The 27396-nt window shown below is 36.0% G+C and overlaps 2 protein-coding genes across 2 annotated transcripts; both read left to right on the top strand.

The window, feature by feature from the left end:
• Window positions 1-1916: 1916 nt before the first annotated feature.
• LOC110456716 lies at window positions 1917-15131 on the top strand. The gene is made up of 6 exons (XM_021507627.1): window positions 1917-2169; window positions 8647-8866; window positions 12839-12967; window positions 13354-13486; window positions 13979-14000; window positions 14983-15131. Exons 1-6 carry the CDS (start codon window positions 1917-1919, stop codon window positions 15129-15131), a joined length of 906 nt encoding a protein of 301 aa, XP_021363302.1.
• A 7325-nt stretch (window positions 15132-22456) lies between these two features.
• Window positions 22457-26814, top strand: LOC110456730 (perlucin-like protein). Its single transcript, XM_021507646.1, has 5 exons — window positions 22457-22699; window positions 23335-23429; window positions 24108-24201; window positions 24808-25039; window positions 26041-26814. Exons 1-5 carry the CDS (start codon window positions 22492-22494, stop codon window positions 26063-26065), a joined length of 654 nt encoding a protein of 217 aa, XP_021363321.1. The 5' UTR covers window positions 22457-22491; the 3' UTR covers window positions 26066-26814.
• The last annotated feature ends 582 nt before the right edge of the window (window positions 26815-27396 follow it).

Here is a 27396-nt window from a genome sequence, read left to right as displayed (position 1 = left end):
GATTACATAACCAAGCTATCTTTGCAATTTGCCTATTTCCCTAAAATCGACAATTCAAACTATTAAAAGTGCGCTGATAAGAATACTGTGGGACAAATTACACTATCAATCATAATTATACAGTCAAATTACATTGTTTCAAACTTTGTGGGTCAATCAGGAAAAAATTCGAAGAGTTGATCTTCCAACGTCTTTGATATCTGTATATATTATACTGCATAAGAACGAACGGTATTTTTAATTAAGAAACGAACTATAAGTTATATCATCTATTAAATATTTTTTATATATGTTAATGTACTACTGACATGATATGTCTATAAAATACACCGCATGAATTTCAAATTTCATTGTAACTACAATTCATTGAACACGAAGAAATAAACTTCAAATATTACAAGAATCAATTTGAATGTGATAACATACCCAATGAAGAGTCCATTAAGTACCTAATATGACCACCCTTTGCTTTGACGCGTGCCCGTATTTTGGACCGCAAATAGCTTCAGTGTTTCAAATTAACGTTACAAGGTGGTTATTCCCCTCTTTTAGTTGAGCTGTAGCCAGTTCGTTGCGGTAGTGAAGCTGGAGTTGAAATATTAAATCCACTTGTGTAATTCGTCCCAAAGATGATCAACAGAATTGAAATCTTAAGGAAACGCGAGAAAAAGCAATAAACTAAACTTTTCCCCGTATAAACGTCAACCAATTGTTCGGATGCCGAAGACTTTGTAGCAGTGACCTAACTTTAGAGCAAAAACCTGATCCATATCGCTTAATGCGGTCAGCGTGTTTTCATTACGACCAATGATGAACAAAGTTGTGATTTATGACTTCCAAGACAATAACGCCGCCACAACCAATCCGACCACGCGAAAGACCACAATTATGTATACCTTGTAATACCGTCAGCACAAGAGAGATTGAATCGGGACACATTACTGAACACAACGTAACGCCATTTTTGTCGATTAGGAAGTTAGTCTGTTGCCCAGGTCGACGGTTGACCAGATGACGTCGTGCGAGAATTTATCCTATCCTTGAACGAACACACACTATTCCTCGTTCTGTAAGACAACTGTGCCTAACTCCTAATAATATTTAACTAAATATAATAAAAAATGAAAATTCTGAATTCTATATAAAAACACACGTTCAAATCATGTAAAACAGAAAAATATTTATTTTGATCTTGTTCTTTTAGGTTTTGTTTTTTTTAGGGTTGGGAGAGGTTTTTTAATCCTTTTATTTTTGTTTTGTTTTGTCTTTAATAACAACTTGATGTCAAAAGAAAAATAAATATGACCTTTTCATTTGTCTTTTATTCCAAGCAGATATTGATCGCTAGTCTTCCATGAACACTCATATTGAACATGAAATAATATGTATATATTCAAAATCGAAATCATTTTTCACTGTGGAAATTCAAAATTACTAAATATATTATTACGTAACAACCATAAGATGAAAAGAAAACATCAAGCTATCGAACAGCAATAAACAAGAGTTGTCGATTGCAATGAATCGAATCAAACGTATATATTGCTGCATTATTAAATGCAGGTTTCTGATTGCCATCTGTTTGTAGAAGATTTATTTTTTTACAGTTTGTTTGAAACCAATCTGCGTCACAGCTATCATGTCTATCAAATCGGCTTTTATAGATATAGGCGTAACCTAATATAGTAGGCTTTAGTATCGCAAGCGCAACTGTATTTGGCATACATCGTCAGTTTTGCGGTGTCAGTAGATCATTCTAGAAGCTAAGAAGTGATACAGTGACGTGCTTATAACAATCTTGATGGTAGATGTTGTCTTTTAACTGAAAACAAAAACAAGTTTGGCTATCGACTTTAACTCAACTTGAATTTCTAAGAAACAGACACAATGTTTCTTTGGATATTAACATTCGTCATATGGATAAATTGCTGTCACGGAGATGTTTTGCAGTATCACTACACGAAAGCGTCGGTTGTGCCAGGGAGTTTGGTAGGATCGCCTTCGTTCTCTGTCTCAGACCTAGAGTGTTCCACTTCATGTTCAACACACAACTTGAGTCCTTTACGTTTAACACAAAAACAGGGGAGTGTCGGATGTACCGTGTTTTGTTACAAGGAAACATTTCAACAGTACCGGACTTGGAGCATTACATACTTGAGGAGACAGGAAGTAAGTATTTTCAGAATCTTAAGGTTTAATGGCTGAAGAAAAAAAATAACGGATCTTTTGGCGAGTTTGAACAAAGTGCCGACATTTTGAAAACACTTATTCCTTTTGAACGAGTTTTATTTTATTCAACATAAGCCTTGACACCTAGGTGTGTTGAGCAGAATGACGAAATAAATGTTAATATTGTTAGCATATTGAGAACCCACTTTTAACAGCTTGAATGCTGAAACATTTGAAAACATTAGCACACTTAGAAAAGTAAAGAAAACATGTTTTGATTATATGATGAAAGTCAACTGATTAAAGTCATAGGTAGAATAATTGCATTCCAATATTAATTCGGGTTCAAGAGATATATTTTGTAAATAACAAAATACAACAAAAATGTAGAAGAATAACATTTCATTTATCAATTAACCAATCTTCCTTGTGGTAACTATCATTCAAATAAATCTAGAAAAATGTTACGTTTCCACAATTCATGTGGTTGATCTAATATCTAGTCAGTCTCGCAGTTTTATAATTGCATCATCCCTACCGTCCCTAAGATATGTTGGTAATTTGAGTTAACCACATGATAAGAATAAAAAATCACGACACTTTCAAAGTATATAGAAAAATATTTATTAACAAAATATATATCATCCCTCTGAGGTAATAGAATATTGCATACGGAAAACTATTGAAAAGGGACCCTTTACATCCCACCAACTCAAAAAAAAGGATCAATTCGGAGCAACGGTGTCAGTATATTAGAAACCATTCGCGGACTTTCGTGCTGTAAGCGATGTATTTGAACTTTCAATTCCTCGGAGATATGACGTTGGATACGGCCAGTGGACATATGGCACGGGCAAGGTGTCTAATCCCTTACACACATTATCTGGTATCATTTTTTAAACCAACTAAACGTCTGTCTTATATACTGTAGCTTTCGGTGAAACAATAGCAAACACATATATTTTACAGTGATGTAAGCCTATTTTCCGTAGGAGATATTCATACACACAGTAACACCCACCTTAGAAGTTTTTGTATCTGTATCGCGCATGAGCCAGTGTATACTGTTCTTCAGATAAGTTGGCTAGATCAATAGTATAAGGGTCTGAGGTCCGTTCGGACCCCGTTTCATTTTTTTCCAGTTTTATTTCATCTCTTTTTTTCCATAAAAGTTCCATAAGGTGTGTCTCTTTCACTTCGCAGAAATGGTTGATAAAGTCTATTATATAGTCAGACTGGAAAAAGTTGCCAGTGCATAATAAGTAACGTAACAAGGGGCGCGTTCGGATTCAAATATATATAGAATCGAATCAACAGAAGTGCTGGTTGCCGATGTAAGTAAATATTGTTGAATAAAAAGGGTTCAGCATCATGTTGGGACATTTCGACGCTACATAGGTACCACTAGCCAAATTTTAGTTTCTCTCTGGCTTTGGTGGAGATTTTGCTGGCTATGATTTGCTATGATTTGCTATGAATGGCGTTACGCATTTTTCTTATTTACGTCAGTATCTATAAAGTAAACAAAATGTGCCGCCCCAACCACCACCCCATCCAAACAAATTAATTTGGCTTTATATTAGAATTATTAGCGATACCGACAGTATCTGACTGTGATTAGAAGACGAATACATGTACAAAAAAAGAGAAAAAGACTCACCGGTTCTATGTGCACGTTCAACTGAATAATATCGCAACTCTTTTGAAAATATGTCTTCGAAATCAAAGACTTCCGCCCTCGATTTTGTACTGAGCGTGTAACCCTTGGATTTCGAAATTGCAGGAAATAGAGAGCATCATATATGATTGTGTACAACAGATCGTATACACATTCTAATTCGTTGTCATACACTAAAGGTAAAAAAATCTACATCTGCAAGTTTCTACAATATACCTTAATATCAGTCGGTATAGCAGCATGCGTACTAACTGTTGAAATACATGTAATTATATAAGGAAATAGATCATTATTTAAGCTTTCCATAGAGGTATAACATGTGGTTCTAGGTGATCGTAATAGTTTTATTTGATCTTTTGAATATGATGTAATTCAATGTATTTTTCCATTACGTTTCCGGAGTGAATGTAATTCGGTCTACGCATAAATTTCTTGGTCTGACAGAAAGTCCGGGTTTTCACTGTGGCAACGAAAGGGTTAATGGTTCTGCTTAATAGTCAGTAGAATATTCCAATCGTAGACGAGTATTGCTTCAATATAAAACATAGTTTTATTGGAAATGTTTTCCAGTAAAACCTGATGGCCATTGTTTACGGAACGCTGACTGTGACACCATACCATCTGCTGTCTGTGATAAAGGGATTTGCCGGTGCCCCCGTAACTACATGTTTATCTCCACCCTGGGGATCTGTAGCTGTGGTAAGTATCCCTACCTATCCAAACCTAGATGAAACTAGGCCCTGGCGAACTGTACTTCATCCGTCAACGTGCAAAATCGCATCTATTACATCTGTTTCACTATCACATCTTAAATCAATATTTAGTACACTACAAAGTCAATGGCGCTGACAGGACACCGTGAATAGTTACCGCTACTTTTTCTCGGTATATTTACCGAGGTTTATTGTTTATCAAAGTTGTTTTCAGTATTCAGGCATCTTTTTATAATTAATTGTATAGAATACAATGTATCGCTTAGTCATATTAAGATTTCAATTATGTTTCCCAGAGACATTTATTGTTGATCCCGTTCATGTATTTTGATGAAATAGTTAAAAATTGATGAACTATTTCCTTTAGGTCACTGACCAACAGAAATAGATCATCGGATTGACCGAAAACGCGAAGGGGTCATACTTTGTGACTGCCTCATAAAAATGGGCGAATTATCGATATTGCCATCTGTAACATCATCTTGACGCTTACAAATGTTAAAGGTCACACGAGACCTCGACGGGTATTGTCATTATCGTGAAGACGCTTTGAATGCGTCAATTTCTAAGGACGAATAACGTTTTCTGCCATATTCAACTATATTCTGGATCCCTATAACTTGGTGAGATTTGTAATGGTAACAATTTATCGGGACTCAGAGGTATGTGACAAATATAGGCATAATCTATATACCAACAAAGATGTGTTAGTGTGATGAGCCGTATTTATCGTGACTTATAATCCACCAGAGGAGTGTGACAATGACATGCACTATCTATAATCCACCAGAGGAGTGTGACAATGACATGCACTATCTATAATCCACCAAAGGAGTGTACAATGACATGCACTATCTATTATCCACCAGAGGAGTGTGACAATGACATGCACTATCTATAATCCTCCAGAGGAGTGTGACGATGACATGCACTATTTGTAATCCACCAGAGGATTGTGACAATGACATGGACTATCTATAATCCAACAGAGGAGTGTGACAATGGCATGCACTATCTATATCCACCAGAGGAGTATACAATGACATGCACTATCTATAATCCACCAGAGGAGTGTGACAATGACATGCACAATACATAATCCACCAGAGGAGTGTGACAATGACATGCACTATCTATAATCCACCAGAGGAGTGTGACAATGACATGCACTATCTATAATCCACCAGAGGAGTGTGACAATGACATGCACTATCTATAATCCACCAGAGGAGTGTGACAATGACATGCACTATCTATAATCCACCAGAGGAGTGTGACAATGACATGCACTATCTATAATCCACCAGAGGAGTGTGACAATGACATGCACTATCTATAATCCACCAGAGGAGTGTGACAATGACATGCACTATCTATAATCCACCAGAGGAGTGTGACAATGACATGCACTATCTATAATCCACCAGAGGAGTGTGACAATGACATGCACTATCTATAATCCACCAGAGGAGTGTGACAATGACATGCACTATCTATAATCCACCAGAGGAGTGTGACAATGACATGCACTATCTATAATCCACCAGAGGAGTGTGACAATGACATGCACTATCTATAATCCACCAGAGGAGTGTGACAATGACATGCACTATCTATAATCCACCAGAGGAGTGTGACAATGACATGCACTATCTATAATCCACCAGAGGAGTGTGACAATGACATGCACTATCTATAATCCACCAGAGGAGTGTGACAATGACATGCACTATCTATAATCCACCAGAGGAGTGTGACAATGACATGCACTATCTATAATCCACCAGAGGAGTGTGACAATGACATGCACTATCTATAATCCACCAGAGGAGTGTGACAATGACATGCACTATCTATAATCCACCAGAGGAGTGTGACAATGACATGCACTATCTATAATCCACCAGAGGAGTGTGACAATGACATGCACTATCTATAATCCACCAGAGGAGTGTGACAATGACATGCACTATCTATAATCCACCAGAGGAGTGTGACAATGACATGCACTATCTATAATCCACCAGAGGAGTGTGACAATGACATGCACTATCTATAATCCACCAGAGGAGTGTGACAATGACATGCACTATCTATAATCCACCAGAGGAGTGTGACAATGACATGCACTATCTATAATCCACCAGAGGAGTGTGACAATGACATGCACTATCTATAATCCACCAGAGGAGTGTGACAATGACATGCACTATCTATAATCCACCAGAGGAGTGTGACAATGACATGCACTATCTATAATCCACCAGAGGAGTGTGACAATGACATGCACTATCTATAATCCACCAGAGGAGTGTGACAATGACATGCACTATCTATAATCCACCAGAGGAGTGTGACAATGACATGCACTATCTATAATCCACCAGAGGAGTGTGACAATGACATGCACTATCTATAATCCACCAGAGGAGTGTGACAATGACATGCACTATCTATAATCCACCAGAGGAGTGTGACAATGACATGCACTATCTATAATCCACCAGAGGAGTGTGACAATGACATGCACTATCTATAATCCACCAGAGGAGTGTGACAATGACATGCACTATCTATAATCCACCAGAGGAGTGTGACAATGACATGCACTATCTATAATCCACCAGAGGAGTGTGACAATGACATGCACTATCTATAATCCACCAGAGGAGTGTGACAATGACATGCACTATCTATAATCCACCAGAGGAGTGTGACAATGACATGCACTATCTATAATCCACCAGAGGAGTGTGACAATGACATGCACTATCTATAATCCACCAGAGGAGTGTGACAATGACATGCACTATCTATAATCCACCAGAGGAGTGTGACAATGACATGCACTATCTATAATCCACCAGAGGAGTGTGACAATGACATGCACTATCTATAATCCACCAGAGGAGTGTGACAATGACATGCACTATCTATAATCCACCAGAGGAGTGTGACAATGACATGCACTATCTATAATCCACCAGAGGAGTGTGACAATGACATGCACTATCTATAATCCACCAGAGGAGTGTGACAATGACATGCACTATCTATAATCCACCAGAGGAGTGTGACAATGACATGCACTATCTATAATCCACCAGAGGAGTGTGACAATGACATGCACTATCTATAATCCACCAGAGGAGTGTGACAATGACATGCACTATCTATAATCCACCAGAGGAGTGTGACAATGACATGCACTATCTATAATCCACCAGAGGAGTGTGACAATGACATGCACTATCTATAATCCACCAGAGGAGTGTGACAATGACATGCACTATCTATAATCCACCAGAGGAGTGTGACAATGACATGCACTATCTATAATCCACCAGAGGAGTGTGACAATGACATGCACTATCTATAATCCACCAGAGGAGTGTGACAATGACATGCACTATCTATAATCCACCAGAGGAGTGTGACAATGACATGCACTATCTATAATCCACCAGAGGAGTGTGACAATGACATGCACTATCTATAATCCACCAGAGGAGTGTGACAATGACATGCACTATCTATAATCCACCAGAGGAGTGTGACAATGACATGCACTATCTATAATCCACCAGAGGAGTGTGACAATGACATGCACTATCTATAATCCACCAGAGGAGTGTGACAATGACATGCACTATCTATAATCCACCAGAGGAGTGTGACAATGACATGCACTATCTATAATCCACCAGAGGAGTGTGACAATGACATGCACTATCTATAATCCACCAGAGGAGTGTTATTGTGGTGAGACCAATTTAACTTGATAGGGCAGTGTGTGACAGTACCTAGCACAATTTATCTTAACCAAGAGTATATTTTTACTTTCTTTAATTTCTTTTTCCGGCATTACCATTGATCGTTTTTTAATGCACAACTTACTAAAATGCTTAAATCAGGGACACAGGATAACAATTTTGTTTTGCTAGTAATCAGTCCTTTTTCACAACAAATATCTGATTTTTTCAAGGTTTTTTCAATATGACTTTACCTTCAATCATGATTTGTTAGAAAAGAGTAAGCATATTATCGATGTTGCTATTATTGATTTCTTGTGTCTTTATCGTGCAGATTGTCTGAGTCTTCACGACGCCGGCTTGACATCAGACGGGATCTACGAGATCAGACCGGACGGTGTGACGTCAGTCAATGTGTCATGTGACATGACCGAGGGAGGATGGACTATTTTTCAACAGCGGTTCAAAGGGGATGTAAACTTTCGGAATGCCACTTGGAACCAATCAGCGGAAGGGTTTGGAGATCCAAAGGGAGACTACTGGCTTGGACTTACGTACATGAACATGCTGACATGGACTGCAAACGAAATTGTTTTCAAAATGAAGCTGTTAAACAACACAATGGTATATTTCCACCATACCGACTTCTTGGTGGCTAATTCTTCTTCCATGTTTCGAATGAAAGTATCGCAAGATTACAAATCAAATATGTTCTCCCCGGCAGAATATGATGCTTTTTATCGACACCACAACAAGCCTTTCTCGGCTTGGGATCAGGACAATGATGAAGTTAACAGGAACTGTGCGGAAGTCGGCGGCCCCTGGTGGAATATCAATTGTGGCTCCTTCGGGTTCTTCAATACCAATTTTGACAAAATGCATTTCAAAAGGAACACAAAAGATGTATACTTAGCGCATAGTTGTTTCAAAATACGTAGACAGAAATGAAAATGTTTAATGTGTAATTGCAAATCTACGCAAATCTTTTTTATTTTTATTTTTTTGTCAGTTAGGTGTTTTTCAATGCATCCCCGTCCCAGGCAGAGCAAAACACTAAAGATTTCCACTGTCGTTTTTCAGTGTTAGAGTCACCTGTCCCTGATTACCATGTCGACAATGTTGTTATCTTCCCTTGAATAGATTTCGTTTGAATAACGTTTCGACTACAGAGTTGTATCCCTTGCGTTGAAAATCCCCAATCGAGAAAGTGTGGGTAAAAAAACTTCCCAACGATGTGACAGTGATGGCCGACATGCAAACCCGACGTAAAATCGGCCGTTTTAAATGAAAACTAAACGCATTAACTGACAATAATAACAACAACGATGTCCAATATCAACTGCTAGACCACGACTATGCGACGAAACAAAGTGACACTCGTTCACACATTGAAGAGACGCTGGCTACTGAGGCCCCGGGGTACTTATTTTACTAATGAGCCGACACCGACGTCCGATGAGGATCCCCCCAGTACTAGTGATCACGAATACGTCAATAACTTTTTAACCTGATCGCAGGGTAGACGAGTGGTTGAACTTGCGATGTTATCTGGACCAGAAAGTTTGTAAGGAATGCGGTACTAGGCTACGGTTGTTCAATACCCGACATTTTTTTTAATTTTTAATTTTATTTTTTTATATCACAACATGGTATCATGTAGAAATTTTATATTGTTGTGTAAAGTATGTGAAACTTTCTTATTGTTGTTCATTGTGACATTTTTGCTATGACACAGTAAAGTACATTGTTTGCTATAATGTTATTCATACACAATGTGCAATTTTGTTTCTATATTTGTTATTTGAAGTAATTTTAATGGTTGGTAATGCCTACTCGTATATAAAAAGTGCTATATTGTATGTTGTAAATTGTATATATGACTTTTTGGGATTTATAATTGATATTGGTACAAATGTGTAGTTGTCTCTCTTTTTTGTTCAGTTTTTTTGTATCTTTTTTTATATATATAATAAGTAAGTCCGTAAGATATTTATTTTTCGTCACCTATCTTTTCTTTTCGTTGTCCTTAACGTGTTACATTGGCACTCGGAATTTATTGATTCATGTAACGGGCATTTTTGTTTGTTTAAGTATTATTGTTAGAAAATTACTCAGTTTTTTGTGTGTTTTGTTCATAAATATTGACATTGTTATTATTTTTTATGTGTTTTATTTCTAATAAACCATTGTTGCATCAAATAAAATGTATTTTGTTTCATTTTGTTCCCTTGACACTGACAGGGAAACAACAGGGGAGTATCGGAAGTAACGTGGTCACTGACAGGGAAACAACAGGGGAGTATCGGAAGTAGCGTGGTCACTGACAGGGAAACATCAGGGGAGTATCGGAAGTAGCGTGGTCACTGACAGGGAAACAGCAGGGTAGTATCGGAAGTAGCGTGGTCACAGACAGGGAAACATCAGGGGAGTATCGGAAGTAGCGTGGTCACTGACAGGGAAACAGCAAACCAGAACCTGGCGTAGAGTATTTAACACTTCAAGAGACAGGTAGGTATTTAAGTCGATATCTTGAGAAAAAAAACCTCTTACTTAATCTGTTTCCAAGAAAATTTAAAGTGCCCTTCTATCAAGCACTATACTTTTTAAGTGGAATTTGCGACTCTGAGTTTCTGAGTTATATAGGCAAAATACGCTTTGCACTGTTTTTTAGTAGTTTGGAGCAAGGAAGTATGTTTAAGCATTATTTGTTACAGGTAAAGGCCATATAAATTGAGTGGAAAGGACAAATATTTGAAATATTGCATAATCCTTTCCACTCTCAAAAACTTGATAACGGAAACATGTTAATTGAATCAGCACGCTTAAAAAAGGAAGGGATTGTTCCATGATATCAATCAAATAAACGTAATATAAGCGTAGCAATGGTTCCTATGGAACCTGTGTAATCTTCAATAGGACGTAATGGACAGCCTGGCTTGTGGATCTTGGGTTTACATTATATGCGTTAGGTGTTTTCTGATGTAGGAATAACTATTGATATTTTCCCTCACTGATAGATACCCCGTTCTTCATTTTTGTAAGAAATGTGACCAATAAACGTTTATCCATCTGTAGCTTGGTGTCGGATCTATTTTCAGCATTTCGTATGTTTTGCTGTCACTAAGCATGGTGGCAATGTTTTTTTCGTGTTTTATTTTGCTTTATACATAACGTCGACAAAAGCCAGGACATGTAACCGAGTTACCCCTAGTTTTTCAGTAGAATCTTCGACCGAGACTTTTTATTTAACATGCTTGTTTTTCTGTATAGAGGCATACTTGTTACAATTAATAACGCTTTTTAAAACTTAACATGAAATTCCAGAAATCGGTATGATCCATCCATTTTACGCATTTAGAATTTCAAATGTTAATTAATCGTAATACACATGTTTTTCTTGTCGTATTTTCGTGTCGTCATTTCAGTATTGCGTATCGGGCATTCCATTACCGTAGTGTAACACCGGGTAAACAATAGTACACGTGCGTGACGATGATATGTCAACACCCGATATCGAGACTTTACTTGGAAATGTGTAATCACACGTACTTCAGAAATAAAGCTTATGATATAAAGAAATTAATTAACTCACGGAAAAACACTGACATACGATCAGACGACTTCAAGAATGTCGTATATGAGGCGCATGGAATGCAGACTGATGTGTTGTTTACCGACCTCTCCTGTACGTATCATGTGCTAACAGTAGTTCACAAGCTCTTGGTCGCTACGTCTTTTGCTGTCGAGCGAGTTACGCTCTGTCAGATAAATTGGTTCACAAATGCAATTACAATAACTCTCTGGAAATAGTGGTTTGTAAAATATCAAGATCCCTATAAAATGCAAGTGCATGTGCGTGCACGTAATAACGGCATACCATGCGATAGCCTATGGTTACATATGTACCTGGCATGTTAATATACCATGCGTAAGCAGGCTATGGAATGATGTCCAAAGTGTACATGATTGAGAGTAATTTTGTTCCATAAAAGAACAGTAAATTGACAATTAAATATAGAAATTTAATGTACTTCCATCGTTTTTGGTATAAGTTAAGAAAATAAGTGTCATTGTATAAATTCTATCCCTCTGCAAAAAGTTCTGATTTTTTTCAAGGAAGACAACTCTCATCAGGATCAAAATTATTGTAAAATGTAAAATAAATTAATTATAAAGACTTCGTGTGTATTTGGGTTCAATTTTTCAATCTTTTTGTATGAAACTATATGTCCTGTTTGCTTTAAGCTTGTATTTAGAAACTTTTATCCATACAATTTCAATAAAAAACGCTTTTTGTAACATGTTGTAGATATTTTTTGATAAATAAAATATGTGCAGGGTTGATTAGCAATGTTTCGTTTCAATATTATATTGTTGCAATAGTTCTGAACAATGCCACACGCTCAAAAAATGTGAAAGCGTTGAATTTGACAAAAAATCAATTTTTCGGTATTTTTTACAACCCCCCCCCCNAGGAAGTAGTATCTTTAAACTGCCTTATGAAAACGTGTGTATTTTGTTCGCAGACAAATTAACACTGTGACTCAGAGGTATGTGACAGAAATTAACAACACTGTGAATCAGAGGTATGCGACAGAAATTAACACTGTGACTCAGAGGTATGTGACAGAAATTAACAACACTGTGAATCAGAGGTATGTGACAAAAATTAACAACAATGTGAATCAGAGGTATGTGACAGAAATTAACACTGTGACTTAGAGGTATGTGACAGAAATAAACAATGACTCCAAGGTATGTGACAGAAATTAACACTGTGACTTAGAGGTATGTGACAAAATTAACAAACACTCAAAGGTATGTGACAAAAATTAACCAATGACTCCAAGGTATGTGACAGAAATTAACACTGCGACTTAGAGGTATGTGACAGAAATTAACAATGACTCAAAGGTATGTGACAGAAATTTACACTGTGACTCAGAGGCATGTGACAAAATTCACAATGACTCAGAGGTATGTGACAGAAATTAACACTGCGACTTAGAGGTATGTGACAGAAATTAACAATGACTCAAAGGTATGTGACAGAAATTAACACTGTGACTCAGAGGTATGTGATAGAAATTAACAACAATGTGAATCAGAGGTATGTGACAGAAATAAAAACTGTGACTCAGAGGTATGTGACAGAAATTAACAATGACTCCAAGGTATGCGACAGAAATTAACACTGTGACTTAGAGGTATGTGACAAAATTAACAAACACTCAAAGGTATGTGACAGAAATAAACAATGACTCCAAGGTATGTGACAGAAATTAACACTGTGAATCAGAGGTATGTGACAAAATTAACAATGACTCAAAGGTATGTGACAGAAATTAACACTGTGACTCAGAGGTACATGTATGTGACAAAATTCACAATGACTCAAAGGTATGTGACAGAAATTAACAAACACTCAAAGGTATGTGACAGAAATTAACAATGTGACTCAGAGGTATGTGACAGAAATTAAGACTGTGAATCAGAGGTATGTGACAGAAATTAACAATAACTCAAAGGTATGTGACAGAAATTAACACTGTGACTTAGAGGTATGTGACAGAAATTAACAATGACTGGAAGGTATGTGACAGAAATTTACACTGTGACTCAGAGGTATGTGACAAAATTAACAATGACTCAAAGGTATGTGACAGAAATTAACACTGAGACTTAGAGGTATGTGACAGAAATTAACAATGACTCCAAGGTATGCGACAGAAATTAACACTGTGACTCAGAGGTATGTGACAAAAATTAACAACAATGTGAATCAGAGGTATGTGACAAATAAAAACTGTGACTCAGAGGTATGTGACAGAAATTAACAATGACTCCAAGGTATGCGACAGAAATTAACACTGTGACTCAGAGGTATGTGACAAAAATTAACACTCTGACTCAGAGGTATGTGACAGAAATTAACAATGACTCAAAGGTATGTGACAGAAATTTACTCTGTGACTCAGAGGTACATGTATGTGACAAAATTCACAATGACTCAAAGGTATGTGACAGAAATTAACACTGTAACTCAGAGGCATGTGACAGAAATTAGCACTGTGACTCAGAGGTATGTGACAAAAATTAACAACAATGTGAATCAGAGGTATGTGACAGAAATAAAAACTGTGACTCAGAGGTATGTGACAGAAATTAACACTGTGACTCAGAGGCATGTGACAGAAATTAGCACTGTGACTCAGAGGTATGTGACAGAAATTAACACTGTGACTCAGAGGTATGTGACAGAAATTAACACTGTGACTCAGAGGTATATGACAAAAATTAACACTGTGACTCAGAGGTATGTGACAGAAATTAACAACACTGTGAATCAGAGGTATGTGACAGAAATTAACATTGTGAATCAAAGGTATGTGACAGAAGTTTGCATAACTGCTATACATAATAGGTGAATGATATAAGTGTGTGACGCTTCGTTTATGCAATGCACTTGTCGCTAACACGCTAACGTGTATACGTTATTTGACACCGACGACACTTAACTCTTCTATTACCCTGCTTTGCAATATGATGTACCACAATGTGAAGTTATTAAATATGGCCGACAGCTCTCAAATTCTCCTTCCGGTTTGTTAAGAAGAATTTAAGCGTATTATCGATGTTGCTATTGATTTCTTGTGTCTTTATCGTGCAGACTGTTTAAGTCTTGACGACACCGGCTTGACATCAGACGGGATCTACGAGATCAGACCAGACGGAGTGACCTCAGTCAGCGTGGCATGTGACATGAAAGAAGAAGGATGGACTGTTTTTCAACAGCGGTTTAAAGGGGATGTAAACTAGCGGTAGGGCTTGGAGATCCAAAGGGAGACTACCGGCTTAGACTCAAGTACTTGAACATGCTAGCATAGACAGCCGATGAACTATTCTTTGAAATGAAACAGATAAACGACACAATGGTATATTTCCACCATACTAACTTCTTAGTGGCAATTTCTTCCTCCTTGTTTCTGATGAAAGTATCGCAAGATTAAAAATCAATTTTTTCCCCCTGCAAAACATGACGCTTTTTATCGCCAGAACGGCAAGCTATATATCAGGACAATGAAGACGATACCACGACAAAATGTGCGGAAAGTAACGGTCCCTGGTGGCACATCAAATGTAGCCTCTTCGAAAACTTCAAAAATAGGTTTAAATCAATAAGATTTTCAAAAACTCCGCCTCAGAAGCAAGTTCTTTACTTTGCGCAGTGCCGTTTCAAGATTCGTAGATATTAGATGAAAAACTTTTTAGGATTACCAAGATATGTATATTGTGATGTTCTTTTATTTCAGATTGGTATCAGTTTTATCACATTTAGACTTATTTTGTCTTTCTTTTGTGTTTCACAAACATACACATATCGCGTCTATTGTAGTGATTGCGACTGACTTATTCGATATTTTGAATTTGTAGCATTTTAGATGCGTTAATTATTTATTTGTTACACAATTCTGTAGACTATTTCATACATTAATATCATAGGAAGCTAATTTTATTTGTTGATATTATTTTCCTTTTTAGCATCTTGTGACCATGGAATAAATGGAATTGAACTGATTGTTGTTCATCGCTCGTAAACAAAAACAACTTAAGAGAAAAATTAATTGAAATGAAAAAAAACCCGATAGCTTGTTTTGAGTGTAAAAATGACACATGGACATCGTACATGTACCAACGAAAGTGTGCTTTGTGGGGAGACCACTAAATTTGGACCCCACCAAAATAACTGATTTCACAGTATTGATAGAATAAAATTAGCAACAACCCCTTTTGTACCAAAATAAAGTATGAAAGTGGTAAATTGTTGTATCGGCATGGATATATCTAGTCCTTAGAGAAGTCTGACTCAAAACAAACACCAGTGTTTTTGCATATTGTTGTTTGCAAATATAGGATTGTGGGGCCGACTTTAAGTACAAAGCCCTACGTACAGATGACTCTTAAACTGGAAAAGATTGCAATCAGCTCATCTAATGTTTAGTATGGTTACTTATATCTACCGTATTCATTGTTATGTTGGCTATTGTAGCAGTGAAATGTTATAGAGGCAGATACGGCTATATATCAGTTTGATGTCACCAATAACGGTCTCGCGCTATATAACTTCACATTATAACTCCTGAATTGTAGAGTTTGACATTAACACCATTGTTAGCGTGTGACGAGAAACGTATAGATATAACCTCCAGAGTGAAAACTGACAAATTCGTAACTTAAGAGTGACGAGTCAATATGGTTTCAATTCGTACTTTGAAACAATAGCAGCTGTATACGTCATACGTTGTCGGTATTGCGATGTCAGCAGATCATTCTAGAAGCTAATAGGGTGATACAGTAGCGTGTTTGACAAACTTGATATTAAATATGGCAAACCAACTTAACATTTATTCAAGGAGCAATGTCGATCCTGTATTTCATCGAATTATATAAGATATCTTATATAGCATATGATATATCTTATATACTATATAAGATATCTGATATCGTATATAAGATATCTCATAGTATATGAGATATCTTATAAAGTATATGAGATATCTTATATAAAATATAAGATATCTTATATACTATATGAGATATCTTATATAGAAATTAAATGAGATGCTATATAAGATATCTTATATGATATATAAGATATCTTATATCGTATATAAGATATCTCATTTAATTTTCTATATAAGATATCTTATATAATATATAAGATATCTCATATAGCTATATAAGATATCTTATATGATTAAAGTCTGTTACTAAATAAGATATCTTATATAGGAACGAGATTTTAACAAAATGTCGAAAATGAAGTCTCCCCGTCCGGAATATCTCGAGGATCTACGTAGGGATAGTAGGCTTGTTGTAACAACACGTGTTCCTGTCGCCGCCATTATGTCTGTGGGTGAAGAACACAGTCAATGCGTGACTATAAACTCAGACAAACTATGTCTTCGTATATATTTTTTTTTTGTTATTTTGCCTCGTACTTGCCATGTTTCCAGGAAAAATAGAACTATTTTCTACTATACAAGCTACCATCTTTCCTTGATTATTAAATATCAAAAAACATCAATGTTCCCCTCTGAGCATCAGTGCGAAAATTACAAACACCATCAATTCAAGCCAAACTTTCCTGTGCATGAATAGGACCTAGGAAACGTCAATTTTCAATGTTGAAAAGAGAAATAACTAAAATGATTAAAGCAGTTTGTCTCTTTTGACTTGAAAATGAATAAACATGTAGTAGATCATACCTTTTGAAAATGACATCTTAATACATTGTACGTTATTTTTCATATAAAACAAATGTTTAAAAAAAATACCTACGTGTAAAAACTACAAGATGATAATCAAAAGAGGAAAGCGAACCCAACAAAACAACTTAATCTGTACACTCGTTACATAAAATTTACATCAGCCATTGTACTCATTAATCCGCATATGCGTTATAACCAGTTTACGTCATTCTTTGTACGTATTAAACCATATACTCGTTATGTAGGAGCTACATCAGACACTGCACTCGTTAATCCGGAAGCTCGTAATAAAGAGCTAACATCAGTCATGGATCTAGTACAACCGGATACTCGATATATAGAATTTACATTAGCCATTGAGCCATGACAACCAGATACTCGATATATATAATTTACATCAGTCATTGAGCTATGACAACCGGATACTCGATATATATAATTTACATCAGTCATTGAGCTATGCCAACCGGGTTATCGATATATAGAATTTACATCAGTAATTGAGCTATGACAACCGGATACTTGATATATAGAATTTACATCAGTCAGTGAGCTATGACAACCGGATACTCGATATATAGAATTTACATCAGTCATTGAGCTATGACAACCGGGTTATCGATATATAGAATTTACATCAGTCATTGAGCCATGACAACCGGATACTCGATATATAGAATTTACATCAGTCATTGACCTAGTACAACCGGATACTCGATATATAGAATTTACATCCGTCATTGAGCTATGACAACCGGATACTCGATATATAAAATTTACATCAGTCATTGAGCTATGACAACCGGGTTATCGATATATAGAATTTACATCAGTCATTGACGTAGTACAACCGGATACTCGATATATAGAATTTACATCCGTCATTGAGCTATGACAACCGGATACTCGATATATAAAATTTACATCAGTCATTGAGCTATGACAACCGGGTTATCGATATATAGAATTTACATCAGTCATTGACGTAGTACAACCGGATACTCGATATATAGAATTTACATAAGTCATTGAGCTATGACAACCGGGTTATCGATATATAGAATTTACATCAGTCATTGAGCTAGTACAACCGGATACTCGATATATAGAATTTACATCAGTCATTGTCGACGTTAATCCAAACATTCAATATAAACAAATAACATCAGTCATTGTTCTAGTTAATATTGACACTTATATTACCATAATCACTGTAGAGGGTATCTAACAGTGTCTTAAGTAATATCAAATATATAACACAAGTGTGGCTAAAAGATATTAAAATATTAGCCACATGAGTGGAATATAATTGGTATTAATGAAGACACTGTTAGATATCCTCTAAATATATTTTTATTCAAAGACGAAAACAAAGGAGGGTTGAATTCCTTTTTTTCATCAGCCTCTGATACTCTTGTTTACATCTTAAACTAGAAACAACAGCCAAAATAAACATATACGTTTATAAACATAAATAATAGTTCGATACATAGTTGCAGGACTTTTTATATTATCAATAGTACCAAAACACAATCGAAATCAGAAAATCAGAAAAGACACATGATAAATGGTCGGGTAGAGCGGGCTAGTGGATTCCCTATGGAAGCCAAATGAGCAGTGTAACGTATGTGCAACATAACAACCTAGTTGACACGACATTGCGATCCCGTAGTGTTGCCTCATCATCATGTGAATTTGCTACCAGTTAATTGTTGCCTCATCATCATGTGAATTTGCTACCAGTTAATTGACAAAATCGGGACAACGAGACCTTATTTAAATGTTTTTTAAAAAACAGCAAATTATTGACAAAATAACAATTTAAATTTTAGCATGTTTCTGTTTTTTCCTTAACCAGGTCTATTTTTTTGTGCGGATGAGACGTATTATCAAACAACAATTGCACCATTAATTGAAACACAATCCAATAGTCTACAGGTTTGGTTTGGTTGTTTTGTAAATGTATATAAAACAGTTGCAGACCTAGCAGCCGTGAAATGTTCATTATGTTCCTAGGGAAATAGTTTGTCCTTCAGGGAACATTAATGTCTATTTAGGTTGTTTGTTTTCAAATATTTTATTTCCTTTAAGTTAGTGCTCTATATCTGTATAACAGATTATAAATAACACAATGTATGAGATATTTACCTCACAAGTCGAATTTTGTAACGTAATTTACAGGAGTGAGTTCCTTATCAATTTGACATTTATTTCAATAAAAACATTTATTTATTCAATGTATTCAGTAAGTATATAATTTATGATTTAGATTGTGTTTTGTAAAATTCAATGCTAATTGAAGTTTACTGGTAAAATTAGAAAGATTAAGCTGTAGAATTGATTTTCTTGTTGTTTAGTGTTTCCCAGTGAAACCATACACGTAAATAGATGTTAGTGGGGAAATTCAACCCAATTTATATCAATATAAAGTGGGTTGAATTTCCCCACTAACATCTATTTACGTGTATGGTATAAATATATTTTATTCATTTCTTGTATTCATATTTTAGCTGCATTTTACACATGCTTTTAAACAAGGGTTATGGATGTGGAGATTGTTTTATTTGTTCGTTCTTCAGTACATCCAACGTACGAAAAACATGTATGGTACAGTAAAATGTTAACTTTGATAGGCTTCCAGCATCGAATTTCTATAAATGAATTATGAGTTAATAGTCGAGCGCGAGATTTTCCCAGTAACGAAGTTGTTTTGGTATAACTTCAATTATATTGTATTAAATTCTGAAATCACAACTGTTTATTTATACCGATACGAGTTGCACAGAAATTAAAGAAGCAAGATTCCCCAAAACTCACCGGCTGGTCAACTGTTAAATCAGTTGATCGATCAATAGTTTTTGTTGTTGCTTTGTTATCTCTGATAAAGCGCACACAATAGCTCGCATATCCTTACATCTCAACAGAAAAACCACATCCGGACCTGAAAAGTGTGAGATTATTTTGAAGGGGAAGAAATTACTTCATAAACAAATACTTATTCATTTTTATATCACGGACACATAACTCAACTATCTAAAATCAGGAACCAGTTCCGCACATGAACTTGTCACAGATCGACAAGGTCTTGAAACTTCCTTAATGGTCACATACATATATAGTATGAACAGTAGCGTCAAGTTAAGAACCGGTATTATACGTATGACGTATATTGTATATAGATCCGTTAAGCATTTACACTCGTGGTTGTACAATTTCTATGAATATATATGTTTATAACATTATGATGGTTTTTTTTTATTTTTATGTCTTGTACACAGACTATTACCTTTTTTAATGATAGTATATAATCTTCAAGGCGAAAGAGAATTGATTTTAAAACGCCTTGGCATTGTACACACTTACATCCATATCTGATTGATGCATTAAGTTCCATCCCATTGTTCTTATACTGTAAATGTACCTATTTTAGCGGTAGTCTTATTTTAGGGCTTTTCCCGCGTAAGATATTGCGCTAAATTTTGATCGCACCAATCGAACTATCCGTGTATTGTTTCTATTGAACACTTATCTTCTGGGTGCGCCAATTCAGCAATGCGCCTATCTGTTAAACTTTGATAATGCGCTTACATTTGAGAGAGCTAAATAAATCTGTAAACAGTATCATGACCAAGTGGCCACTGATACACAAAGACAAATTATTAGCATACCTAAAATCACAGAGATAAAAGGGATAAGAATAACTTGTGGTAATCGTCATTGCTGATTTGGGGTCAAATCACTAATATGGGGAGCGATGTAATCAAGAGTTTTAACAACGGAAGAGGGGACAAACGTTCACTAATTTATGATACTAGTTATCAAATATCAACAATACTTTTTGTACTCGAATTATGAGTTATGCAATATTTTCATTTTATGACATAATGTACTGTGTTATCCAACCAATATACCCATGTCATATTTTTTGCGTATTAACCCATGTAATATGTACCTATCAACCCTGTGATTAGTTGTAAGTTTCAATTGTTTCAATTGTGACGTCACGACTAGGACAAGCACATGACGTCACAGACTTACGCACTAGAGTTAAAATGGCGGCTTTTTACATTTCAAGGTTGCATGAAAAATGTTGCTTTACACGAATAAAAACAACAAATTTTGATTATGTGATAAAAAGGATCTTTAAATCGTTTTAATTTCATATGAAATTTATGAAACTCGTCACGACTTTTTCACTTAGCTCGCCAGAGGCTCGCTAAATTAAAACATTCTTATACTCATTTCAAAAATCCCATATGAAATGGCAACTCATGTTTGATCCTATATATACATCGTATATTTATTCACATTTACATTCAATGTAGTAAACTGTGCACCAGGAAACATTTGCCCAGTCAAACTTTCACTCTAACACCGAGACAATCCATATTCGCCCATTATTAATTTCGCCCTTCACATTTGATTACTCTGCTTATTGTTTGGGTACAGAAATTCGCTGTAATGGTAAATTAGCCCTCATTACGAAGTATGAAGAAAGTGGATGTTAAACTGCAGGGTAAATTACGCGGCATACAGTTTTCTGTACACAATATATTTATAAATACACTGTGGTATACATAGTAGTATGATTGACCTACGCTGTGCTGTTTCAACAACGATCTTCTATATTAATTCGTTACTTTCTTAGTTTCCAGTTCATTCCTACTTAAACATGTATTATTTGAATGCATACTTCATTCTCTTCCACACTTCACACGAAGAAGAAACAAGATAATACGCATCCAAAATAGCAAAGTGTGTGGCAACGCCTGATAAGGTTGTTGACCAATAAACATGCAGTTGTCAAATCCGGTTAACACGGAACATTAAGGACGCATACAATACATAAGTAACGTCTTTACACAAAGCACATCCTCCTCTCACGGACAAGGAATTCATCTGTTTTCATGGAGTTCAGATTCATCTGGTATGTCTGGCTGCAGATATATGGCAGCTATCAGCAAAATATTCTTCCCGAACATAAAAGGCGCCACTGCAATGCGCTACAGACTTTGGACATTATGGAGCATGCCATGCCCGAGATACGCAGCATTCTTCAGGAAGAATCTAACAAAGCCAGACGTCAATACGAGGAAATCGTATCTTTTCTGAGAGGTAATATATTTTGGTACAACTGGCAAGCCTTTTACTTCCCGTCAGCAGATAGTTCTCTCTCTTGCGGTATTATTATTGAATTTGGAACATCGCCACTGATAGTTCTTAAGACGTTTTCAAAAAGCTCCAAAGGAAACAGACGTTTTGGAAAGCTCCAAAGGAAACAGACGTTTTGGAAAGCTCCAAAGGAAACAGACGTTTTAGAAAGCTCCAAAGGAAACAGACGTTTTCGAAAGCTCCAAAGGAAACAGACGTTTTCGAAAGCTCGCAATGTCAGTTTCCAATTCCTGATTGTGTTCAAAACAAACTTAGCCTTTATGAATCATACCGTACTGACGAATCTTATTCCGACTACGTTAGTGTTTGATTAAAACTTTAGATTATCCAAACAATTAACAGTTCATGTGTTCATGCTCAGTCCAGAGGTCATGTAATGGTTTAGTTATACTCGTTTCTATACCTGTTATCACTTTTCCTGTCCTGATAACCATCTAATTGACACACAAAAAACATTTTCATGGCTTGTGCCTATAGTTATGAGAGAGAAAATCAAAATAGGTATGATCCTTATAGGACTTCACTCTTTGTGGTATGTAAATTATCTGATAAACCTTCTCATCCTATTGTTGTTATAGGTAGTATCCTGCTAACGTGTGAGGCTGGGTGGGTATACCATGACGGCAACTGTTATTTGATTTCACATAAAAGGAGCAACTGGCATTCAGCAATGGTAAGTATACCAATTAAACATATGCTTTAACTATATAATAATAATTTGTTTACACTTTAGCGCACATCAATACATAGTCATACACACAATAATATATAGAATATATCTACATCATGAGGAAAAAATCAGTCCAATATGATATAGACATTATCCTAAATCAAACTTATATCTGTGCACCATTATGAGCGAGCAAATAAGCCCACCTTCCTCATTTAAAGGAACTGTTTAATTAAAAGGCTAGTTTAGATCCATATCGTCAGAGTTTGTTTGAACCACGGAATACATTTTCGATTCACTTATTTCAAAGTTTGTCTACCACTATATGAGATAACTCAGTGTAAATGAGGATGATTTATTGACTTTCAATATGGGTAAACCATGATCAACATTTCTTCTTGTTTAACTCTTTTTACCCTTTGAGTGACTCTCTTGCAAACGGATTTTGACGTGCGTAACCCTTTGTAAGTTAACTAGGACCTTTGTAATAATGAAGCAGTTCATAGGATAAAGATAAAGATTATTCAATATGAAAGGTATAATAACTGTATTTTAAAAGACTAAAGCGCAAAATTTGACAGATAGAAATCCATTTTATTGCAAAACCTGAAAAGAGTCTTGAAGTCAGCGATGATTTTTGTTCTCAAACATAGTTTTATTTTTTTGTAATTTGAAATCAAGGTCGTTTGTCAATCCATGAACGCATACCTTGCAGAGATAAGAAACGATAAGGAAAATCGGTTTTTGAAGACAGAACTGCAAAAAGTCACGAAAGGTTTGTGGATATAACACTTCATAGTAAACCATGTTTACAACTTATCCCAGTGGCCAAAAAGCTAGTTATCTACAGAAAAAAAAACATGTTAAATACAACTCCAAAAGAAGCTAATGATGGGATGTAACAAAGATTTTAATCAATAGTTTACAATTCGGACGAATTGGTGACTTAAGGATGCCCAAAACTATAATTATCCATTGGAAACATTTTTTTCCGGTTTATCTATGGATTTGGTAAATCATATTTGAAAAAGAAAACCACAACTTGGGGGACTGGTTTGGAAATAAATCATAATGGTGAAATATGATATAATCACCAATAGTGTTCTGAATGTAACAAAGGCAGGGCTAGGGATTTGAACCCAATACTTCATTTTGTTTTGTCTCGTCGTTCTTATTTACTTCGCTATCTGATCATCCGAAATGTCCTGATCCAGCAGTGCTACAGTTATAGCCAAAAGGACATTATTGTCAAGGTCACTGTGTTAACGCAAAACAACAGGGCAGTGGCACATGGATCCTTAATATAAATATAGCTTAAATACTGTCATAATATGCGATATAGGAGTTGTATGAAACTGATTCACATGCCCCTATTATTCAGAGATAGAACAGAGATGGAATTGGAATTGTTTCCTTGGTGGAACATATTTGGATACTGAGGGTGAGTGGATCTGGAACAACACAGGAACACCACTAGGGTTTACTGACTGGAGTCAAGGAAACCCTGACAATCGGGCTACTAAAGAGCATTGCATGGTGATGATTGAAAAATTTGGGTTCCAATGGGGTCACCTATCCTGTCAACTAAAGAGACCTTACATATGTAAAACAAGGTACGTATATGCATACAATGGAGCCTCTCAAACTCAACCATATTCAGTATCCATTGGAAATTGGCTCGGTTACTGAGACATTCTTTAATACAATCTGTCCACTAAACATTTTGTAAAGGGTTGGTGAATTCAAAATAACTTCCCTGCATCCCTCGCCTTCGTGTTTATATGTCGCGGTGAAATCAGTTATCGAGACTTTGCTCACAATAAATTAATTTATCATATCTCATGCATTCCCAAGAACTTATATGATTTATTTAGTTATTTATTTGCTTTTTGTTTGTTGGTTTGGGGTTTAACGTCCTAAGCAACATATAAGGTCATTGGAGACGGTAGCCTAGGAACACACTGCTTAAACAAAAGATCCCGTAGAAGAAAAAGAAAAAGTTAAGATTCTAAGTGTTGTGATTCGAGCAGCAGATCAATTGTGGTTTCTTTGATACAGCAATACTGACCCCAGATTCTGCCGGGTTTCCACATTAATCGTCTTTTACGAACTATCCGGACTACTCATGAGGCTGCTTGGAGTAAAAAATTTATATAAAACAATGTATATACTAAAGTGGAAAAAATATACCTTCAGAACATTCTTTAAAAATATGTTTTGGTTGTGAATTGTACTGGTAAGCTTGGAATACAGATTTGTTTTATCTAACGTATACAACGTTATAGTGTAGTATCCAATAGCTGATTATTATCATCAATATACTATATGGATGAGATTAAGAGATTTCATATATAGAAGATAAAATATATGACAATATCATTAAAACAACATTAAGACATACAAATGTACTTGTATAACAACAATTATGAAACAATTTAACTTATATTAAATCACTCTTGTTGGCCCGGTTGTTAGCGCACGGAGGGTCTTAATCCGGGAGGAAACCGGAGTACCCGGAGAAAACCCATATGGTCGGGCAGGTGACCCCATACCATGTATATGAAAACGGAAATATTTGAAATCATTAATAAGTTGTCTGCATGTTTTTTTTTAGTGTCCAATACAAGTTGTATCCCTGATGACGATGATAGACTTACTGGGACGTTGGGACATTTAGCTTCGAGAGGAACCTCAGCCAGCACGTGATACATCACCAGATGAACTTTGTTTAAAATATTGTCCGTTCCACATAGAATACCGATACAAGAATAAGGACCCCAGCCTAAAATAACAAAAACAAAAAGGTTACTCTACGTGGCAGTGTGATCTATATGTCATTATTTTTTTCGTATGCGTGCCTTTATTTTACGTATCCAACTTCAAAACATTATTTTGACAGGTGTTGGCACTTTTTAAAGTAAAGGCCACCGACAATTTAATATATCATTGCCATAGTCATTGCTGTGAAATATTCATTTTAGTCCCTTTGAAAGACATATTCCATAAAAATCACACGTTGCCATACAGGAATTGTCCAATTTGTGGGTCGCGGTGCTTATGGAAAAAAACTTTTGACAGCGGAAGTCACCCTAAGCCAGAAATCTCATTTCGGTTGGTTCATCTCTTTTATTGAAAGCGAGAATACTCAAAGTATAAAAAGAACTGAGTGGAACTTTTCTTCGCGATTATTAATGATGCACTTCTACCCTTTACCTTAAGAGATGTTTTCCATCGAACTTACAATAGGTTGACTGACAATAGGGGCCTATCATTGCTAACCATCACACATGTTTATCATGGTATAAGGATGTTCATACTCACTATGCTCCTCATCATGCTTCTCATTATATTACCACGTGCTTGTCATGTTTCAAGGAAAAATAAAAGGATATCATACTATTTATGCATTTTGTTTGAGTTAAAATACCTTATTTCTGACATACTTTGGGGGCCTCTGTGACAACATATGGTCTTGCTTAAGGATCCCCGTACCACTGGCAAAACTGTGACCAGGCATTGGACACTTGGTGTTTTCCCGGGACTATTGAAACAAAAACCAAATAAAATGTGAAGTAAAAAAAATATAATCGAATCAACAATAATTCATGAGTATGAAAATTCAGCGGGCACTAGTAGGGGATTCAAACCCTGCATCACAACTTGTTATACCGTCGCTCTAACCGACTAAGCTACCTGGTCAACATGGTATACCGTCGCTCTAACCGACTAAGCTACCTGGTCAACTTGTTATACTATCCCTCTAACCGACAAAGTTACCTGGTCAACTTGTTATACTATCGCTCTAACCGACTAAGCTACCTGGTCAACTTGTTATACTATCCCTCTAACCGACTAAGCTACCTGGTCAACATGGTATACCGTCGCTCTAACCGACTAAGCTACCTGGTCAACATGGTATACTGTCGCTCTAACCGACTAAGCTAACTTGTCAACTTGGTATATCGTCGCT

This window comes from Mizuhopecten yessoensis, unplaced genomic scaffold (genome assembly GCF_002113885.1).
Source record: "Mizuhopecten yessoensis strain PY_sf001 unplaced genomic scaffold, ASM211388v2 scaffold8839.1, whole genome shotgun sequence".
NCBI classification, from domain to species: Eukaryota; Metazoa; Mollusca; class Bivalvia; order Pectinida; family Pectinidae; genus Mizuhopecten; species Mizuhopecten yessoensis.
Note: the sequence above shows the minus strand (reverse complement) of the source record. Positions and strands in the feature narration are given on the sequence as shown.

Excerpts from the sequence above, each read along its gene's own strand:
- LOC110456730 (XM_021507646.1), top strand. The coding sequence starts at position 22,492 with ATGGAGTTCAGATTCATCTGGTATGTCTGGCTGCAGATATATGGCAGC. Across the intron at positions 22,700-23,334 it reads AATCGTATCTTTTCTGAGAG|GTAGTATCCTGCTAACGTGT; the intron begins GTAATATATTTT and ends TTGTTGTTATAG. Across the intron at positions 23,430-24,107 it reads GCAACTGGCATTCAGCAATG|GTCGTTTGTCAATCCATGAA; the intron begins GTAAGTATACCA and ends TTTGAAATCAAG.
- LOC110456716 (XM_021507627.1), top strand. The coding sequence starts at position 1,917 with ATGGATAAATTGCTGTCACGGAGATGTTTTGCAGTATCACTACACGAA. Across the intron at positions 13,487-13,978 it reads AAATTAACAATGACTCCAAG|AAATTAACACTGAGACTTAG; the intron begins GTATGCGACAGA and ends GGTATGTGACAG. Across the intron at positions 14,001-14,982 it reads ATTAACACTGAGACTTAGAG|ACTGTTTAAGTCTTGACGAC; the intron begins GTATGTGACAGA and ends TTTATCGTGCAG.